The sequence below is a fragment of the Tauraco erythrolophus genome, chromosome 16, assembly GCF_009769465.1.
Source record: "Tauraco erythrolophus isolate bTauEry1 chromosome 16, bTauEry1.pri, whole genome shotgun sequence".
In the NCBI taxonomy this organism is placed as follows: Eukaryota; Metazoa; Chordata; class Aves; order Musophagiformes; family Musophagidae; genus Tauraco; species Tauraco erythrolophus.
The window spans coordinates 5,015,910-5,037,639 of NC_141480.1; the positions used below are offsets into that span (position 1 = coordinate 5,015,910).

General features: G+C 43.8%; 1 protein-coding gene across 2 annotated transcripts; it reads left to right on the top strand.

Moving 5' to 3' along the window:
* Positions 1-818: 818 nt before the first annotated feature.
* On the top strand, positions 819-21,282 carry MYOT (myotilin). Of its 2 annotated transcripts, none has more exons than XM_086621589.1 (14): positions 819-881; positions 1,429-1,570; positions 1,918-1,941; positions 2,487-2,606; positions 3,216-3,474; positions 9,791-10,393; positions 12,504-12,657; positions 15,127-15,228; positions 17,262-17,311; positions 17,942-18,074; positions 19,184-19,391; positions 19,861-20,026; positions 20,541-20,674; positions 21,110-21,282. In XM_086621589.1, the coding sequence occupies exons 1-14, from the start codon at positions 819-821 to the stop codon at positions 21,280-21,282; spliced, it is 2,331 nt and encodes a 776-aa protein (XP_086477715.1). The 2 variants fall into 2 exon arrangements, with proteins under 2 accessions (XP_086477715.1, XP_009976772.2); XM_009978470.2 differs by having other exon boundaries at positions 12,507-12,657.
* The last annotated feature ends 448 nt before the right edge of the window (positions 21,283-21,730 follow it).

Genomic DNA, 21,730 nt, shown 5'->3' on the forward strand with positions numbered 1-21,730 from the left:
TACTTCAAACATTCACTTCAGAACAGAGAGTTGATTTAGAGCACGTATTTGGTCAAGAGCTGGGGAACTAGGACTACCTAGACACAGACTTACATCTTAACTCAGGCTAAGAGGGAAAGAACCGGTAACTTGGGTTATTTCAGCGAAAACACAGATTATAAAAAAGACCAGTGCCACAGCAAAACAAACCCAAGCACTTCACTCACGCATTTATATGTAAGACACTTGGCTCAAAAGCTAAATGAGACAGACATGAGTGCACATCAACACTCCACCGTGGAACAAGGACATATCTTAAAACTGCCCTTCTTCCTTAAACAAAGACCTTATTGTAACCTCTGCATCAGCTGAGCTTTAAAGGAGGATGTCAGGACAGAGTACCAAAGTTCCTGTCCATTTCTCTACCTTCAGTCTCGTTGTAGTTACCACATACACCACACAACCCAAGAAGAGCTAGACCCGGGATCAGCTAAACCAGGTAGGGATCTCTGTAGAAGGGGACAACTACTGGTGAGCAACACTGATCATGGAGACTATGAGATATGGACAATTAATTAGCTTATAGCTATAAGACCAGCAACACTTACCAGTTATCAGCTCCTCTTTCCACTAACTTGGTATTCACAGTCCAGGGGGGCATTTCCTTTTGGACCACTTGAATGGAGACACTCCACAGAGTGTTGATTAGGTTGGCACATGAACAACAGATAAAACACTCTGATATTTCCTTCTGTTTCAAAGCAAAATGCCAGCAACAAGCCAGGTTTCAGCATATGAGAAATTCAAGCTATAAAAAATCAATTTTCTTTGCTGTACAGATGCAGAGTCCCTCAGCGAACCTGACCGGATCTGCCTACGGAAGCACGCCTGTGTTTACAAAGGTAAAGAGCACAGGTTGTCTGCACGACATAGCTTGTTCTGCAACTGCCAGCATGAGATTTTGAGTTTTCTCACTCCATCAGAAGGTATTTCAAGGCTGGGACATTGGTTCATTTACAATTCAAAAAAGCCAGCGTGTTTCGTTAGTGATGCTATCAAACTAATATCTTATTTGATAAATGATCCAGGCAGACAGAACCACTTACATGAATTCACCTCATTTATTTCCTACAAAGGAGGCTGAAGTGGAAACCTCTCATAGTAACCTCCCTCATTATGTCGCATTCACGGGAATAGACATTTTTCCTGCATTTGTATCTTTATTTAAATGCATAAGCAAGCTAAAGCCTTTTAATGAGCATAGATCTACAGGTGAAAAAAACCTCCACCCACTGCAAATGCATTTAGAATTAAACCAACTATTGTAAGTAAAATAAAAATATCAGCATGAGATCATCTTCTTCACTGAAGAGTGTATCATTCCATAATAATTGCTTCGATGGGGAGATGCTTATGTCAGCCATTTAACACCAATTTTTCCTCCTCCAGGGTCTACAAAACATTAGAGCTACGAAGGGTCAATTAGTGGTATTTGAATGTCGCATCCGCTCTACACCCACCTTACAGGTTCACTGGTACAGAGAATATGACCAGATAATAGATTCTGCCGATTTCCGAATACTACGAAAAAGTAGGTATTACTATATCTGCCTGGTGTGCAGCAATTTTATTGGGACAGTGGAAAGAACTGCTATAAAAATTAGGAGATTGTACATGTTCATAGAGGCAGAGTTAAGTTTAGAAGTATCAAACGTATCACCGTGTCTGATCACCTCAGTGGAGAGGCGTTTGTACCATCAAGTTCCAGCCAAACCTGAGCTTCCCCTGTCTGGGTGGTGTTTTCCTGACGGACAGAAAGGGACATGGTCATTTTTGTACCTGGGTGACAGCTGAGGCAGGAAAGGATGTGAGGGCTGAAGTCCTTCTTCCATTCTGGTATTAAAACCATTTAATTTTTTTCTTTCTTGTTTTGAGCAGAGGCTTGTTCATCAGCTGTTCCTGGTAAGTACACTGCACATTTTTTTGTCAGACATCAGTTAATTACCCCAAGCTTAGTTTTTCCCACCTCATCCCAGGTAGAACAATAATGTTCAAAGGGGAGCCAAAAGATAGCATTCAGCATCAGGCTAAGAGCTTTCGAGTTCTTGGTTTTGACACAAACACCTGAAAGGCCCCAATTTATTTCACAACACAATCAAAAAGGTGTTGTCCCTTTTACATTCAAAGAAGAGCATCCTACACGTTAAGGGAAAACATACCAACTGGTCTGACCTGTGATCTTTTCTGGGGTTTATACTTGTGCAAGAGAAGACAGCATTTAGCAAAAAAATCGTACCCTATTGCTTTAAAGTCACGGGAAGAAAGAACCTTCCTTCACCTTTGCTCCTTCTGAACCCCTTGACTTCCTAAGCCCTTTAAATCACTTTTTTTGCACTTTACTGCTGCCAAGCCCCATCACTAAATAGCAGTCCTTCTGCAAGGACCAACTCCTAAAGTTAACATTTGGTTTTTATGGTACAACAGCATGCCTGAATTTGTCATTTCAGAGGAAGTCTGCACCCTGGTTATTACAGAAGCTTTTCCAGAAGACTCTGGAATATTTAAATGCGTTGCTGAAAATGAATTTGGATCTGCAGCATCCAGTGCACGTCTCTCTGTTTCGCCAGGTAAGCACATAGACCTCTGAGCTGAGCCACTAAGCACAAGAGAAATTGCTGCTGCTGAGCATCAGGCAGCATCACAGATATTTGTCAAGCAGAAGCCAGACCAAAACACTTCCATAGGCTCAAGACAAGAGAAGTGCCTCAAAAACGCAGTCTGCTTGGGTACCTCTCAAAGCTGGATGCAAGTTGTTCTGCATTTCTGCTTTTGGCCTCTCCTCCTCCTGGCTCAAGGATGACAAGGTGGAGATGATGTTTCCTCTCTCGGAGGAGTCTCATCCCTGAGCTTCACCGCTTCAGGGATTCCAGCTTAGCTCAACACCCTGGCTGTATCAATACCTTGTTCATTGTAACACATGACTTGTCTGGCTTGTGCTGAAAGCTATCTCCAAACAGAACAACATCCTGTGTGCAAACCAAAGCTCACCAGCCCTGGTGAGAAGTCAGGTTTGGCTAATGCAGCTGTGCAGGTTTTGGTCTATGCAGAGCCCAGGTGGGCTGAACTCTCATCCACCTGCAGAGACACACCAGTTTCCCTTCCCCTGTTACTGCAGCATGCTGTACTGGTGAACCACCACCGCTTTCAACCTAACTTGTGGGCAATTCTACCTCCAGGAGCTAAAGAGCTGGAAAGTTTTGCAGGTGCTGCCCACAGGCCAGCAGTGCAAGTCACCACGAAGAAACCCACCTTCCCTAGGAACAGCCAAGCAGGAGCCAAGGACCGAGACGCCGCTGGCCTGCCATCCTACAGCACGGAGACCCCAGGGCTGGGCAGGCGAGCAGAAGCCACAAACTTCAGCCAGATGAACTCCAAGAGCGAAGATGAAGATTTTCACGGAACTTATGAGAATTCTCCTCAGGCTTCACCTCTGCGGTAAGACAAAGAGAAAAAGTTACACCCCTGGGTTAGTTTTACACAGTACTTAGGAAATGAGCCTTCTAGCAGCCCCCAAAAATACAACTGCAAAGCTTCCACATCCCATAACCTAACAGGGAAATGTACACATGCAGAAACCTCAGGTGTTTGCCTAAATGACAACAGGAACATATAACACCAGGCTCGACTTGGCCAAGTATGTAACTATCTAAAGGCTCAGGTAAAAGCCTAATGGCATTTTCAGAAATGCCTATCTATAAATAACTTTAAAAGCATCACTCCAAATAATGAGCCTTTGGCTCCTCAGCAGAGCTCAAGGCAAAGATCACAGTACCTGTGAAGATTTCAAGGTACAATTCTGTTGCCACCACCTTCCTCTGTAGCCTTGGCCAAGTGGCATCACCTCGTGTTTCTGTTTCCTGTTCTGAAAGGCAGCAATAAAACTCGAGATCCTGTGTGTGTGGTGCAGACAGTACCTACAAAGCGCTCTGTGGAGAAAAGGTACTGGACCAGTGACCCACTGGGTAGAACAAAAACTGTCCTATGACGAGTTAGGGACACTCTCAGCTCAGGAGATGGGGATTTTCCCCCAAGAATAAAGTGTTCCATCTCATAACAAGACTCGATCCAATTTCTGTCCCAAATGCAGCTCTCAAGTAGCTATGTACTTATTGCAATTAGTCATCCTGTTTAATTGTTCCAGAGAAACAAAACAAGTCAGAACGCACATCTTAGCAATTCCATCCCAGATTTTTGTCATGTTTCTCAGGTGTTTTGAGCATGATGAAGACCTCAAACAGTGACAGGTAAGAGGTCCAAGCCCAGCACTACAGAGGAGTGTCCTCAGTCCTGTTTGTGAAGGGGCGAGCTGCGAGGCAGACATGTGCCTCCTCTCAGCCGAGCGCCAGCGCTGCATTGCAGCGAGACCGTTAGCTACACCGTGCGTAAAATCCCTGTCCGTGACGGAAAGCATTCTCTGTGTCACAGACTACTTTGGGTGTACTCAGCTACTATAACTAAACCGGTTATTTTGACAATTCTGAACACCCTCCTCCAAATTCACTACGGGACAGATCATATTTCAATATAGATTTTTCTCCAAGCGTGAGATTTATTTTTTTTCATTAAATCACTGAGTAAAAACAAGTTTGCTTCAATAACCTGCAGATCTCTAAGAGGAGGCTGTCAGTTTAGCTCCAAATCTTTTCATGAAATCCAGGCTTGCTCCAGAGAAATCAGCTGGGACCCTAAGCAGACCCCAGTGCAGAATCAAAACGCTGGCTGAAGCTCACTAGGGTGCACTTTAGGAGGCTGCAGCACGGAGGGCTGGTCTGCAGCCTGCCATGAAGCTGTGCATGTGCTGCTGTTGTCTGCAAACAGCAAAAGCCAAGCACGTGAATGCAGCACTATATTCAAGTCATGCTCAACTACTCCAGGTCCAAACACCTTGAGTAAGGCTGAGATTGCTTGGCAGTATCTAACACGGACCAGCATCACATCACTTATCATCCTTACCTGATGATTGTTTTCAACAAGGGCAGACCGTTGTCTGCCAAGCAAAAACTAAAGCCTTTTATAAAATCCATGGCATAATTATCTCTTGGAAGGAATGGAGCAGTAGGAGACATTTGCTAGCTGTCCTTCTAGAACATGACTAGTATTCCAGCCTCTCTCCAGATTTCTTAAAGGCAGCAGGAAGGCTGTATTTTGGCATTTCTAACAAACGAACTGTGGGAAAGCTCTTTTAGATGATACTTGCTGCTTAGGATGGCTACTCGTAAAGTTTATTGCCTGCAGCAGTGCCAATAAGCTGTAGTTGTGGTTTTATTTTTATAGTTTTGGTTAGTTTGAAATGCAGTGCCTGATGTTCTGCATGAGGGGATATAACTTATAGCCAAAATCAGCTATGTAGTATCTTTTAAAAATTTGGGTTATATAAAAAACAAACTAGTGTATAGAACTGAAGAGGGCTTTTGATGCTGAACTAGATTTTGGAAGGCATTTATGTCTCAAGATAGAGACAAAAAACTACTGAAATGTCTAGATATACCCATCTGTGAGCATTTAAAGCCCACAGTCTTACTGCCATGTGCTTTGAACCATCATTATGAATGGGACTGAATGTGGTAAACGTTGCTGTTACCTCAAACTAAGCAATCATCTCTAATGACCAGCTGCACAATAACTGTCTTGTTAGACAGATTTAGCCATATAACTCTCTCAAGTAGTGTATGCGGTTGCATCTATATTACCAAAGACAAAAAGAAATACCAACAAAGACAGTGATGACAGAACAAAGCTATTAGCGGAAATAACTATAAAATGAATGAAGTCCTTGTACTCATACTTCTCCAAATTATTGCTTAGCAACAGCCACTCTACAAAAGCCAGAAAACACAATTCTAGAAGGCTGCCACAACCAGCTACTCCTTTCCGAGCCCTTTATATCTGCAGCTTACAGTGTCCTTCTCAAGAGCCTTAAAGAAGCAGAACAAAACCTATACTGATTACTAACTTTATTAAAGGAATTTAATCCAAGCAAAAGAGGAGGCTTCAGGCACCGAGTATACTGCAGGATTTTTAGGTAGGTTTCAAGATTCCCTAATAAATAAGCAAAAGATTCATAAGATATTTTCTAGACATTTTCTGCTATATGATTCAGGCAACTAGGAGAGCCTGACCAGACACAATGGGTCACCATCCATAGCAAGCAAACTGAAGCAGTACAGAAAATCTGGTTTCTAACACCTCACAGTGCTGGTCAGAGTACAGAGTACCTAACCTAATAGTTAAGGCTATGAGATTTATTCCTCTGCCTTTATCAGTTCAGCTTCTAGTTCTTTCAATTTTTTTCCTACCTTCTGGATCTCACCTTTTTCTGTTCCTCCTCTTTCATACAAGTCGTCCTAGTTGCATCCAGACTTCTATGTGCATAAATCTGTCCTCAAATTGATGCCTTGCAGCCAACTTCAGCTCCCAAACGAGCATACTGCACCCTCATTGAAGTCGGCGGGAAGCCAGGGATGTCTGAGCACAGCCTGACCTACGACATGCTCACAGCTTCCTACAGGGCGTATCATGCTAGTTACCTTTTTCAAGCGCTCAACTCTCTCTGTGCAAACTACAAATCTACTTATTTTAACTTAAAAAGCAAATAAGTCTCCAACAACTAGTGACGCGCTTCCTCCCTTAATCACTTTCATCACGAGGAATCTAAATAAATTAGCACTCAATTAACACCTGCGATGTAGATTTAGTTCACAGTGGGCTGATGTTTAAACACAAATACTAAGTGTGAGTTAACTCTTGAAGATCGCTGTGCTAAGAGACTCACCTGCACAGGGAAGGGAGAGAAGAGGCAACTGAAAGCCTGAGCTGCACTACTTAAGGGGTTGGGGTTTTTATAAATAATAGCATGTACGTTAGGCAAGAGTTGCCAAATGGTAATTAAGACACTTAAAACACTATAATGTTAATTTATTAGGTATTGAAGCCTTCGATTAAAGGGATACAAATCTCCTAACCTGCTAGCAGGATCTGCTGCAAACATTTAACCTAAGTAAATATCTGTAATAATACACACAAACAGCAAAATATCACCAAATAATATTTTACCATCAAGCACCTTTTGTGTTACTCAGTTTATGGCTCCTCAGACGCATCCATGAGCAACACCACTGCTCATGGATGAGCATCCATGAGCAACACCACTGAAGCTCCGTCCTAGAAAGAAGGTGAGGGCAGCAGCAAGGGATGAGGGATAAGGGCAGCCCCGGGAAGCGGGGAGGGCTCGGGTAGATGAGCTGCTGGGTGGTTCTTTCACCAACGTTTACATCTGGATTTCAAGTATCTATCGCCTCAAAGTACGCAGCCTTCACAGCAGTGGCGGAGTGTTGTCGCTACAGAGGCAATTAGCTACAGCCAATTAGTAAGTGAATTTTAAAAAGGAATTTTATCGAGGTAACGAAATGAGATTTAGGGATGTTTACACATATTGCGGCAGTGATTCCTCGCTGCTCCCTGACGGGAAAAAAAAAACAAAACAAACCACAAGCAAACAAACAAACAAAACCCCCACAAACTGCTTGTTCTGTTCAATAGCTGTCACCTCCTTCAACTCTTCCCCTTCTCCTGCTGAACACAGCCGGACCCGGGAGCGGGGGAGGCGAGCGAGAGCGCTGCGCCTCGGCACCGCGGGGCGGGGAGCGCCGGAGCGGCAGCTCCCGGGGCTGGGAACGGGAACGGACCCGGCCGGAGCTCCGGGAGCCCCGGCCCCTCCCGGCGGGCACGGGCAGCCGCGCAGGCAGGTGATTTGCTGACCGCGGGCACCTGCCCAAACCCCCGGCCCGGCCCTTAAATGAAGCGCCCCGGGGCAGACTCTTATTCTGACACCGGCCGCCCCCGCGGTGCCACCCGCGGGCACCGCGTTGGAGTCTCCGGGCTCACAACGCTACGCGGAGCGCTGCCATGGGAGTCCGGGTCAGGGAGTGACGGTCCTTTCCCAAAATACCGGTTAAAGCCCAGGTGACAACTTCTAGGCTGTAGGTAAGGTGCTGTGTTTGGGTTTTTTTGTTGTTGTTTTTTTTTTTTCCCACGTCACTTTTTACTTCGATGACGCTGGTCAGGGAGCTGGCATCAGAAATTGCGACGTGCTGGGTAATGCTGAGATGAAAACGTACCTTTAAGGTACAGCGGCGTCAAAGTTAATCTGGGAGGCAACAAAGGAAAAGAAAAAAAAAAGAATTATTATTTTAGAAAGCAAAATGTCTCTATTATTACTCATTGTTCTTGTCTTGTAAGGTTAAAAGTCTCTTTGGATTTATTTTCTTTTCCCACCCAAATCAAAGTGGAATGATTTGAGGAGAATGTAACTTATCCATTGCAGTGACAAGTGAATCTGTGTGCGGTATCTCGTTTAAGTGCAGCGTTCTAGAAAGCAAAGTAAATGCTGGTGTCTGTACATAGCCTGTAGGTAAAATGAATGAATCTGTACACAGGCAGTGATATAAAAATGGTGTAAAACCAAGATTCAATGAGTTTTCTGCACCAGTGAATGAGAACATAGTGTGGATGTGCTCCAAAAATTTGAGCCAGTTTCAAATTCCAAGAGCATGACAAGAGAAAAGCTAGGGAATTTTTACTAGAAAACCTCATTTTACTTACAGTTAATTTACAACTAATATTGATAATCACCTTTAGAAAATGAAAGCTTTGAATCTTTAAAACGAGAGCGATGTCTTCAGTTGATGTCCCTCCATGAAATTTATGACCTCGTGGAGCCCTTCTTCGGGCTCTCCAAAGAGAGGAATACAATATACTGTGTATATATAGCAGCGAAACAGCTGATCTCAGTGGAGCAAGATTACAATTTTTTCCAGCACATGTAACTGTGTGGATTTATATTCTCTTTTTTTATTAGTAGCTTTAGGTTTATTTTGGGGGGTTATTTATTTATCCTGGAGCTGAAGTTGTTTGTCAGTTTTAACGAACTTGCTCAGTTCACTCTAATGAAACTTTCCTGGTTTTCGAGTTGATGGAAAGCCCAGGTTTAGCTATCAAGGACCTGCACAATAAATGCAGGACCTCTGAGTAGCTTGGCTTGCCCCACTTTATCCTGCAGCTATGTCATTCTGGCAATTATTAGCCCTAACAGCAAATCTCAGGAAATCACTTCAAATGTAGAAGCGCCATCCTTGGCATTCCAATCTCAAATCTCAACTGGATATAAAAAGCTCTGAATTTAAAAACAATTAGAGAAGAAATCAGGATACTCTGTTTCAAAGGTTTAGTTTCAGGCTTAAAAGAAAGTGGAACCTGTTTCATGCTTCCCTACGGTGTAAGGAATTTCTCAGCACAAACAGCCAATTCTCCAAGTAATTGCACATTTAGTATTTTGACAGGGCACAAAACTGCAGGATCCAGAGATCGTTAGTTAAGATGATATGTGGCAAATTACCTTGCTTAGCAGTAGTATCTACAGTCATCTGTAGACTTAGGCAGGTGGTAGGTCATCTCAATAAACCAATTGCTATTTCTTTTAGAATTTACTGGGCTCTTGCAGATAAGATAGCCGTGGTGAGCACTGCACCTAAGTTGGATCGAGTGCGTGACTTGTTATTGTAATCTGAAACGTTCATACAGTTCTGGAATAGTTCTAATCAATCCTAAATCTCTTTATTTTAAGTTCAAGCTTTAACTGTCAGTTGACTGAACTTCATACTCTTTGGATTGCTAATGACTGCTCACGACATGGTTATTTTTGTGATTCCAATGGTGATGTGCGATTTATTTTATCTGTATTGTCTTCCTTAAGGGAAAATCCACTCCAAGAAAGCCTCTATTCTGCAAGGCAAGGGTTCCATTCTATCCAGGAGCCCAGCCAAGAAAGCTTTCGTGGCCTACCACCTAGTTTTTACCAGCCACCTATCCAAAGCCAGTTATCACCAACAAAAACCCAGGACAGCCGTGAAACCTCTCCTATGAGTGTCCCTAATTTCCCATCCATTTCCTCTATGTGCCAACCAACCATGTTTAACTACGAACGTCCAAAACACTTTATCCAGTCTAAGAATGTGTGTCAAGGGCAACAGCAGCCTCCAGGACCCACAGCCTCTACAGAGTCAAGCAGACAAATCAAACAGTCTTCCATCCTAATACAGCCTCGTAACCCCAGTGGGCAGAAATTCTCCTCCTCGTCATCGCTGAGCTCTTCAATCACGCTCTCCTCGCCTTCCTGTAGTGTCCCTAAGGAATCCACATATCCCATCACACCTGCATCTGCGCAGTCTCCTGCTAGCTCATCATCTGGGCAACGGCTTATATCCATGCCTAACCAACCCCCCGCAGCATTCCTGTGCTCAGTGCTACCCTCGCAGCCCGACTACAACAGCCAAACTCCTTCTCCTATGGAACCTCAGTAAGTACATCCAGGCTTCTAACCTCTCCTTGCTTTCCTCTGGCCTGGCCTCTCCCGTGCACTGACCATCCCAAATCCAGCCGCCTGGTGAAACACCAGCTTGGCCGAAGCCAATGGCACAACTCCCATTGACTTCTGACTCTGGGTGAATCGGGTTAGGAGGCTGAGCGCTTGCCCTTGATGTCTGTGTGGGAGAGACAAGTATCCACCAGGAATTAAACTGGTCATGTCACGGGCTACTGGGCAGGTTTTCTGGAGTCAGTTTGAACAGTTTAGTTTGATTTGATGGAAATCTCTTATTTAAGGGTATTCAGAACAGAAGATGGACACCCATCTCAAATGAATTTCTCTGACAAACATGGCTTATGAACAGGGTGGCGGGGGGAAGGCAGTAGTATTTCCCACATATAAACAACTTCAAGATTCCTAGTAAGTCTCAGCAGTATTTTCAGGTTCCACAACACGATGGGACTCTACGCTGACCTACAATACGGTTTCCATTAATCATACGTGCTAACAGAAAGGCAGCCACTTGAAAATTTTACCCCTTCAGACCCAAGACTAAATTCTTTCCTGAATATGTATTATATCATTTTGCCTTTGGGCTGCAATCCAAATATCTCCCAAGGTCAGCGAGATCTCAAAGGGAGCTGGGTCTTGCCTTCTCACCAACTTGTATTCCTGCCAATATGAGCTGGAGGTCCGGGGGAAAGTCAGTGTAGAACATGCAACACTCAACGGAGGATAAATGTCATGGTTTGAGGTGAGAGGGGCAGGGGGGGTCCTGCTGGCTGGGATATAAACTCAGGTTTAAGCGTCAGTTTGTATTCAGGGAATCTGAATGTTTCTGGGGTGTTTTTTGAATCCCAGCACTGCGGGAAGTGGAAAGGTAGGACGGAGCAGGCTGGCTCGGGCACTCAGGAGCGTTTCTTAAAAGTACTGCAGGAGTGTGTGTGGGTTAGGTAGGCATCTGGAGTAACTGCCGGGGTTTGTGTACGTAGGGTAGGGTGGTTTGCTTTCATAGCAAAGGGCTTTGGGGCCTCGTTATGCTTTTCAGATAAGCTGCTCTTAAATGCAACATCCTGTGAGTTGAGGAATTATTTTTCTAATTGTGCTACAAATGGGCAAGCGGGGACATGAGACATATTAATCTGTTGGGCAAATTGTTAAAGTTTCTAAGTTATAACATGGGCAAGTTATTAAGTCCAAGCAGCTCTGGGAATAAGTACCAGAATTATAACCCTTCTGCTCTATTCTAATCAGCAGAACAAATACCAAAACAACAGGAGGAAGAGAATTTTTGAATATAAATGATTGCTAACACAACTGCAGCATACGAGGCCCCGCTGCATAGAATGAACCCGGTTAGATCCTGTCAGCACAGAGCACTGTGACCCCCAGTTAGACTTTCATAACCTGTTTTGAGGGATGCTCCTCTTTTCCTAGCACCTTTCAGAATCAAGTCTACTAACTCCAAGACTTGATTGTGTCTCTTGACTACAGATTACAGGATCAGACTATGTGGGGGGTTGCAGCAAGGGTTCCTAAAGACCCAGCCTAGCTTGGGATAAGCTTGGCTATTGAACATCTGGACAGAAACGCTATAGGAAGCAAACTTTCTGGGGCCAAGAAGAGGACAACTGATAAGCTACTTGTTCATACCTAATTAACTAGCTTGTGACCTTGCAGCACCCACGGCCTTTTTAACAATTGAAATCATAAAGGAATTAAGTTCTTGAGTGAGAACTTGCTCCTGGACAGGCTCACATTTCTTGGTGGAGTTAGTAGCTCCCTCAAAACACTGCTAGCCTTCCTGCACACATCTGAGTCAGGGCAGAGGCCACTGCAGAATGCAAGGATGCTGATCAGCAACCCACAGCAAACTACTGCAAGTGTTGCAGAAGGATGCTCAATGACTTGACTAGACCGTGATGCTTCCACTTAAATTTTGGATACTCAATTTTGTCACCTAGCCTGTCTATCTCCTGAGTGCTTTACGGGATTGTTTGAGCCACAGTTTCTAGGCAGCAGGTTCACATTCTTTGTGTATTCTCTGAAGCTGTAGCAAGCAGGCCTACAGGAGTAACTTTATTTTCTCTTCCTGCATGAGTAGTTACTCACAACCAATGTATAACAAACAAGCTAGCATCGGCTCTATGAAGAAGACATCAGACCAACAAATTCGAGGAACAAAAGAGGCCCTCATTCAGGACTTGGAAAAGAAACTCCGATGCAAAGACAACCTTCTTCAGAATGGCAACCAGGTAAGGAAAACTTGCTAATTAAAGAACCAGTTTGCTCTGGCTCTCGCTAGTGCAAGCAGGGATGCAGAGACTAGCTCGAGCGCCCCAGAGGCTGGAGCCTCCAAACTGCACGGAAAGCAGAAGGAAATGCAAGGGCAACACTGCCCAAACACCTTTACTCAGAACCTCAATAGATCCCAGCAAGAGTTCTTTGAGCCACTTATGACCAGAATATTCTTTCAATGTGAGAATGTGGCTGAAATTTTCTATTAGAAATGTAAAAAAACATATCTTCCAATAGTGACTCCGTTTTTAACCATGGCCCAGGGCTGGTGTAAAAGGTGAGGTTCTGAAAGACCTAAATCCAACATCTTCATTTCCCAACACCCTCTTCACAGTTATTTTTGCTATTAGAATGCAAATAGCTGTAGTGGTGGGCCAGGTTCAGCTCAGCCCTGAGAAGGCCCTTCCCAGTAGAGGGGCAGCACATGGCCAGTGCATGATGAAAGCTGGCCCGAATGTGTGGCAAGAGAGACGGTTGCTGCATGTCTGTTTGTAAGCATCTACTGTGGCAACTGAATGTCTCCATCTCCTGTGACTTCAGTAAGGGATGCATTGACTTCTGAAAGCCATCTGATGCACCAAGATGGCTTTGAACTGCTATTGCCTTTCCCTCTTACCCTACCTTCTTGGCCAGCACACACCGTTCAAGCTGTCTTTGAATTTGTGCAGTCAAATTAACGAGGCTAGGGACGGGAGAAAGGTACATGTTTAGAGCCGTGGCACAAACTTGAACTCTCTGCTGGGGATCCTGCTGAACATCCCAACCACACACAACTAGAAACCTAAGGAGAATTTCTCAGTTATCCAGACAAAATTTCACCCTGGCTTTCAATGCCAGGGTTAATAAGCCACCCCAAAACATTAGAAACTTGGAGAAGTACCAATATTTGAAAGCTCATTCTAGAGACCATCACCATATGTGGTAAAGCTCTTTGTTGTTTGGTTGGTGTTTTATATGAACAACAGATCAAAGAAATTACTTGAGCTTTTATCATAAAAGTCTCTCTTCTATAAGATCACTTAGTCTCAGTAACTACTTATTTTTTCTGCAAAGGGACAAAATGCAATCCCTTTTACCAAGATATCCAAATCTGGGAGAAAAATTTGTTCACCAGTAGGGAAGTACATTACAGCAAGCCAGGGTGAGCAGGTCTCTAATGTGGGAACCTTCCCACTGGCTGGAGGCAGGCTGGTAAAAGCCCAGCTTTTATAGTTTCCAGCTGCTTTCCCCTGAAGCAGAAAGGAGTTTTTCCATTACCATCAGCGGGTACAGGTTTGTGTCATATAGATAATGCTGAATATTGAAGGAGAAAAAAAAAATTAGGTCAATTCTGACTTAATGCATCCCTAACAAGAATGTCCTGTCTGCTATAAGAAAGTTTGCCATTGCAAGCCAGCTTTTCTTCCCATAGAAAGCCAGGCTAAAAATAAGGCTTATGCAATCGCCAGCCTGTCTCCTCCTCCCCTTGTCCTCCAACAATGTCTGAACCAACTGGCCAATATCAGCCACACTTGATAGAGCCGTAACAACCTCAGGGATATTAAGCTCTCACAGTTTTTGCAAAAGGTCTCTCTCGCTGTCTTCTAAAGAAGAGTCCCACAAGCCTCCCCAAACCCAGGAGTAGCCACGTATATGTCCTGTACACAGGAGAAATTCAGTTAAAGCTTGTCCTCGGGTCACAAAATTCAAACCCAAGGTAAAGTCTGTGGGGAGCAAAGTGTCAGGTGTTCTGCTGCTCAGGGGACTAACATACTATTCTAAAGTAGCCCAACTGACAGAGCTTGAGTTTAACTCTGCTCATGTTTGTGCCAGTGCTGCGTCTGTATTGTAGGAACTTACTGTTATGTGACCAAAACCTGCTCTTGCCTCCTCTCAAGGCAGCACACAGCATTCCGTAAGGCGGCTGTTGTGCTGGCATCAGCTTCCCTTCTGCTGCCTGGGGTAGTGGTGCTGCTCCTCTCGAGCTGTGTCTGCTTCTGCTGTGCCTTTTGCTTTTTTGGGAGTAGCTAGCATCCATCATGCCTCTAGCTCCTGAAGTAAATCCACAGCTGAATGACTTGGGAAGTTTTCCCAGTGCTAACAGAAAGGTACCCTGGGACTTACTCTGGCTTCTGAGATAATGCCATCAGTTACCCATAAATAATCCCAGCGGAGAAAGAGGAGGAGTGGAAGGCCACAGATGGCATTAGAGAGGCTTTGATGAACAGGCAGTATAATCTTTTATGCATTTCAGCGCTGTATATATTGAGGCTGACTTCAGTAGGCATCATAGACTGCAAACCCTCTGGAATAGACATCGTGTTTCTCTTCAGCCGCTGCTTTCATTGGCAACACCCTGAATTTGCAACACATTAATGCCCTCTTACAAGCTGATCTGAAGTAGTAAATGGACTTCTGACTAGAATTCCTCTCTGCTCTGCTTGAAGCGATTAACTTATGAAGAAAGAATGGCTCGCAGGCTGCTCGGACCAGTAAATGCTGCCTCTGTGTTGGAAGGACAAAGCGAAGACAACATGCAGAACGCACAGGTAAATGGGTCCTGTCTCTAGAACAATGATTTCCTGGCATTGTGCTGTGACCTGCGTGCACCTGAACAGGGCAGAGAGATGGGGTTTATTTGGTACCAGTGCAGAGGAGGGGAGGGAAGGGGACAGCTCTCACTGGCAGAGCTCTGCATAGCAGGGATTTGGGTTGGGGTTTTTTTGGGTGAGGAGTAGGTGGAAGAGGGGGGGAATTTAAGCACCATCCTCTTGCTGGGCCTGAACTGTAGGAATGACCTCTCCAGGGAGGAATTGTAACAGCTGCTGCACAGCACGTTACACCCTGCCTGTCCCAGGCAGGGAGCACGCAGCCAGGGATACAGGTACCCACTCTCTAACAGCCCGAGTTCAGACTTGGCCAGGACAGCAAGATTTACACCTGTCACTGTTTGGAATAAGTGACATTGACTAGAAAAGGTCAGGGCCTTAGGGTGGGATGGGTTGAGTTTTAGCCCTTGCAGGGGCCTGCAAACATTAAGAGAAGGCAACGCAGTTATTTTAGCAGCCCACATGCTGATAGACAAGAATCTATAACTACTGGCATTCTCAAAAGTGTTTTAGTTGGAGGCTTGCATCACTCATTGGTCATTCCAGCCAGTTAAAAGCTCTCTTTGGCACTTCTGTGATGAAAGTTAGTGGAAATGTCTGTGATCTGGCACTGGGTACCTGTGCAGCCAAACAAAACATCCCTCCTGCTGCATGCACGCAGAGAGCCAGCAGGCTGGCATACACCTTCCAACACATAGTTAGCAAAACTCTTTGATGCAAGAGACACTTAAGATCACAGCAAGGGAGGAATACACAATTTGAGCTATTTCTCCCCTACAATCACCTGACAACAGTAGGCAAGGAGGGAACATTATGGATGTCAGAGAGCAAGGGAAGCCTCATCTTTTGCAGAGAACAAGGAAACATTCAGTCAAAACAAGATGACTGACTTTTCAGGGTGTGTGGAATGCTGCATCAAAAAGATTACTGGAAGGAGAGGTTGGCTCATGTTTGGGATGTCTTACTCCCATTGTTCAGTCTTATTTTTAAATATTGTAGTCACTGATTCATTCAGCCTCCTGACTCCTCAGGAGCTTAACCACACAGTCAGTCTATACAATAGAGCATTAGAATTATCAGCAACTTCATCGCTACAGCATCATTTCACAAAACAAGTAATAATTGTACAGAACTTGTGTAAATGAGCAGATACAAGCAACTGCCTTTGGACTCAGCATCGAGCTCAGTCCAGCAAAACCCTCATTCACATAATGCTTCCCCTGAAACAAAAACTGCTTCTCTGCTCAAAATTTAAACCCAGGCTTAAACATTCCACAGCAATGGGCTACAGAGCACAGAACCAACCATCAGAATGGCTCGATGCAAAGAAATTTCCAGGCTTTTCCTCCATTGCTAAAATGAGTCACTGGTAATAAACTCCTCTTGTATTTTCCAAACATCCAAGTTCCTAGCAGGAATCAATCCTGGGTACTTTAGCAGATTTACTCATGTGATTGTGGAGTTGTCAGCAAGCTTAGTTGGTGCTGTGATCTAGAAAGAAAAATATTTTCCAGCTCAGCATGTGTTCATTGCTATTGGTACCATATTTAAGTGGGCACAATACAGTGTTCTTGCCAGCGATTCCACTTCTATTCCTGCTAGAGGGAAGGACACTCTGTACTTAGCTCTCGTTTTAGATACTGCCAGTAGTACTACTCCCCTCTAACAAAGGTTATTGGCTGGCCAAAAGCCTTGTTTGCTGAACAAAACTGCTGCACCTATCACCTGTGTAGTGATGAGAAGTTGGGCTATTCTATTAATAGTACTTGTCACTGTCATGGCAAAGCCTAGGGTGAAAACAGAGCATATCAGCTCCTGATGCAAGTTTCTTTACCTCTTGTCCCAATGACTTCTGAAGTATTCAGTTTGCTTTTAAGCAGCAGTCAGTATACGAACTTAAAATGGCTTCTCGTTCAGTTTATAGATAAAACTTTCTTTCAAGTTAACTCACCTCTGATCTTTCTGTTTCCAAGCACCAGAATGCAGAAAACATCAGGCTGCAGGTTCCTACAACACATGTAAGGTAATGCATAAACTTGTGTCATGCTATTCTTCAAAACCTTATTCCAAACGTTTCTAGATGTTAGTTTTACTTCACTACTTGCCACTTTTTCTAAAGTAGTAATTACTAAATTCCTTCACTTCCTTTCAACTAAAACACTACCATTTGTGGATGGTTGATGATGCCTATGACTTTAATCCAGTCAATTCTCAGCATAACACTAGAGGTTTATTGAAGACTCCAGGTACCTAGAGCAAATACGCTCTAGAAGATAAATCTCCGGTCAAAGCAAGGTCCAACAATTATTCTAGAAGATTAATCTCTAGTAAAAGCAAGGTCCAACAATGTAAGTGATGAAACACAGCGTGATGAAACACATCATGATGAAACGCAGCCTACGTTACTCTTGTAAATTCTTTTGGGTATTAGGCCAAAGACGAAGGTTTCCTGCGTTATGCTTCTGTGGTGAACTGAACAACTTGGCCAAGATAAGTGGTTGATCCAAACTCGTGCCTTACAGCTGAAAAACAAACCAGAACTGTAGTGCCAGATTCCTAAATGTGTTGAGGGACTCTGAAGCACTGATTGCAGCTAATGTTATTTGCGCCGCAGTAACTTTTGCAAAATTGACTGTTTCTGTTCACTTTTTAGGAGCAGACCATCCTCAAGAGGAGATGAACGTGGACATGACTCAATTCAGGAAAAGTTTTTTCAGCCTCGTTTTACCCAAGTGCCTGAAGACGTCATTATTGAGGAGGGGCGATTCTGCAGGCTCGACTTCAAAGTAATACCAGCCTTTCACTTTCAGTTCCATTAGCTCGGGGGTGGGGGTGGCATGAAGAGAGGCCTCTGAGCTGCTGTGCCTTTGCACTTTAATAAGCCAGAACACTAATGGCAGACAGTGCAGAGTCTCCCCAAGCAACGTAAACGAAGAAATAGGAGATGGCTAAACGTTTCAGCATTTTCCCTTGGAAAATGCAAATGGAATCAGCTGCATAAGAATATGGTTAAAGCTAAATAGTGGTAAATATGGACCACCACAGAACACCTTCTAGACCACAGCATGAATACTAAAGTCCTGCCAAAGGAAGGCATTTTGGGAGAGAACCTTGTGCTTTGCACTGGGACTCCACTGACTTCAGTGGACGCGTGCTGAACACGCATCCAGCAAGGCCTGTTTAGTCCTAGCCCGCCTTTAATGAGTCCCCTCCGAGGTAACTGTGCCCTTGCTGGAGCAAACAACCTGGCAAGGAAATGCCCTATGTACAAACAAACAAAACACCAGAATGGCCTGAAACTGCATGGCTATTGTACCAGCCTTTGGGTAAGAAAGTACCTAGGTCTTCTGCACATGCAACTTCATTGCAAAGGGTGTTTGCTGATTGTGGTTTGGCTTAGTTTTTACTAATCACTTCCAATCTCCTTCCTTAAGTAAACACTTGCCAGACTTCAGCATGGTCTTCAGCCATTTTGCTACAAATTGCTTAACTTCTGAATGTCATGGACAACCTGGAGCATGTCTGCAGGAAAGTTTCCTTACATACATTATCAAACCAGTATGGATGTCAGCACTAGCTGTGGGATTAAAAGGGTCAGTTCCCCGTTTCTATGAACCCACAATGAATATCTTTGGCCTAATCAAAACTACCTTACAAGATGGGAACAAGAGGGGGTTGCAGAACAGCATCTACTGTCTTGTAGCTAAAGCTCATCTTTCCACAGCGCTTCATGAGCCTTCCTTTCTGTGCAACACCACAATAATATTCAAAACTAGGCAAGACTGTAAAATTTTGCAGTAGGATCATCTATTGGCATCAAACTCCCTTATAGCATCGAAGGGCTTTTATTATCTTACAGCTGTTTAACTCTTCACTGCTTTTCTCTCCTTCACAGGTTAGTGGGCTGCCGACTCCAGATGTAATGTGGTATCAGAATGGAAGGATGATTCATCAAGATCAGTTCCATAAAATGATAGTGTCAGAAAAGGGATTCCACTCATTTATTTTTGAAGCAGTCAAATCATCCGATGCAGGGACATATGAATGTGTGGCTGTCAACCGTGCAGGAGAAGCATCTTTCGCAGTAAAAGTGGAAGTAATTGGTAAGGCTGAGAGCCTGGATAATTACCTGGCCACACATGGAAAATCTCAGTAATTTAATGCCTTCCTCTGTGTGTTTGAGATATAAAACAATTAAGAAGCAGAGGTAGATCTCCAGATATTCAGCCTCAAACTATAACAAACAGCTTACCTATTCCAAGACTATTTTAATACATACGTATGGGATGCCATATTTCTTCAAAGCACTTCTAGCAGGATATTTAGATGTAGTGGGATGTCCAGAATTTGGGAATTATTAATATCCCAGAATTGATGATATATGTTGATTAACTCTCCTCCTAAAGTGGACTAGGTCTACCACACCCTTATGCTCATGGCAATTGCCTGTAGGCTGAGTTGCAGTAAGGAACATGTGCCCTTCTGAATTTAACATTCTAAAATGTTTAAAAACAAGCCTGATACTAGTGTTCAATACTTACAGTAACACCTTACCTTTCCTCTTTAATTTAGCAAAAGAACATCACACGCCTCCAACTTTCATCTTCAAGCCACAAAGCAAAAAGGTTTTCGAAGGAGATACAGCCAGACTCGAATGCCAGATCTCTGCTATCCCAACACCCCGGATTTACTGGAAAAGAAACAACGAAATGGTACAATATAATACGGACCGAATAAGGTAACCTATGAATGAATTGGCCGTTGGTGTGTTAGGAAACAATAACCAGTATTTAAGTCAAATTGGAGTTGGCTGGTTTCTAAAGCAGCAAGCTGGAACGCTAGATCTGCCCTTTGTTTACAACACATGGTGAAACAGACCCATGTGCTGGACAGGCACGATGGTCAGAGGGCATGGAAAGCAAACTCTGTGACCAGATGCCACTCTGAATTCTAGCAGCAGTTACAAGGCCCATGGAGAAACTGGGCTCTAGCACTGAAACATGCAATATAGTCATTGTGCTGCGAGGCTACGGGGCTACAGAAGAGCCTTGATGTCATCTGAACGGCATCATGATGTCAGTCACTGGTAGCTTGTAACACAAATGCAATGTTTATGTCTAAACAGCTTGCAGTGCCCTGCAAGAATTGTTCTAGGGCTTTCTCAGCTCCTCAGCATGCGAAGTGACTCTGATTTCAATGTCTTCTCTCCTTCCCCCTCCAAGCACTTACACATAAACACCTTCATTTTTCAGCTTGTTACATGACAACACCGGAAGGATTTGCCTCCTGATTCATAATGCAAACAAGAAAGACGCGGGTTGGTACACCGTATCTGCTGTCAACGGAGCAGGCGTGGCCACGTGCCATGCCAGGCTGGAGGTTGCAAGTGAGTACCACATCACAGTGCCACGACCACAACTGAAACTGCCGCTGGCACTTGCATTCAGAACAGACCCTCAAGATTAACCTAAGGAAGCTCAGACCGTGGGGAGGATTTCTTTCTAAAGATGCTGAACTAGACAAAAAGTAACTAACCCAGGAAAAACTTTTTTGTTTGGTACCAAGGCACTGTGATGTGTCTGTTGCACGTTGTCTGCACCTGCTATTCTGCACTTTTTAAAGACTACAATGTGATTGATACCAAGAAGGTGAACACAGTCCTTCCCATAAATCTCTGCTGTCTGAGATACGGGCTTGTCTGTTAAATTCTTCCTAAGGGTTTGCTGGTTTACGTTGCAGATAAAAAGCAATTGGGTTGCTCTACCACGGGTATTTCCAGAGTTGGGGAAGACACTGAAAGAGGCTTTTTTCTCTCTTCCAGCACATGCAAACAAGCCAGTTCCAGCCCCAAAGCAGCTACGGGTTCGACCAACTTTTAGCAAGTATTTGGCACTTAATGGAAGAGGACTGGACGTGAAACAAGCTTTCTCACCAGAAGGAGAGTTTCAGCGTTTGGCTGAGCAGTCTGGACTGTATGAAAGTGATGAACTTTAACTGGAAACGAAGAGGAAAAGTCATACCTATAAGAGACAATTACAACATAGATACAGTTAACTGGTGATTGCTCTAATTAGCAAAATACCTATCTACATATTTTTACTTTGACTCTTGCACATTCAGCTGTTCCCATTTTACCATGTTAGATTTCATTTATATGGGTTGGTGAATATAACCATTTACTGAGTATTGTATTTTAACTGCAAAGCCTAAGCAAGCAGGCCAATTAGTTTTTACAAGTGTGGGTGGTTTTAGTTCCACCTGTTCTTGGTTACATGCTGAAGTAGATTGGTTTGTACTGCTTCTCTAATATCACTCTTAATAATATCAGAAGTCTGTGCTGTCTAAATACTAAAACCAAATAGACTAGAGTGTTTTTATGAGAATAAATTAGAGGCAAATAAAATTTTAAATATCCAACATTGGCTGTGCATCTCCCTTGATC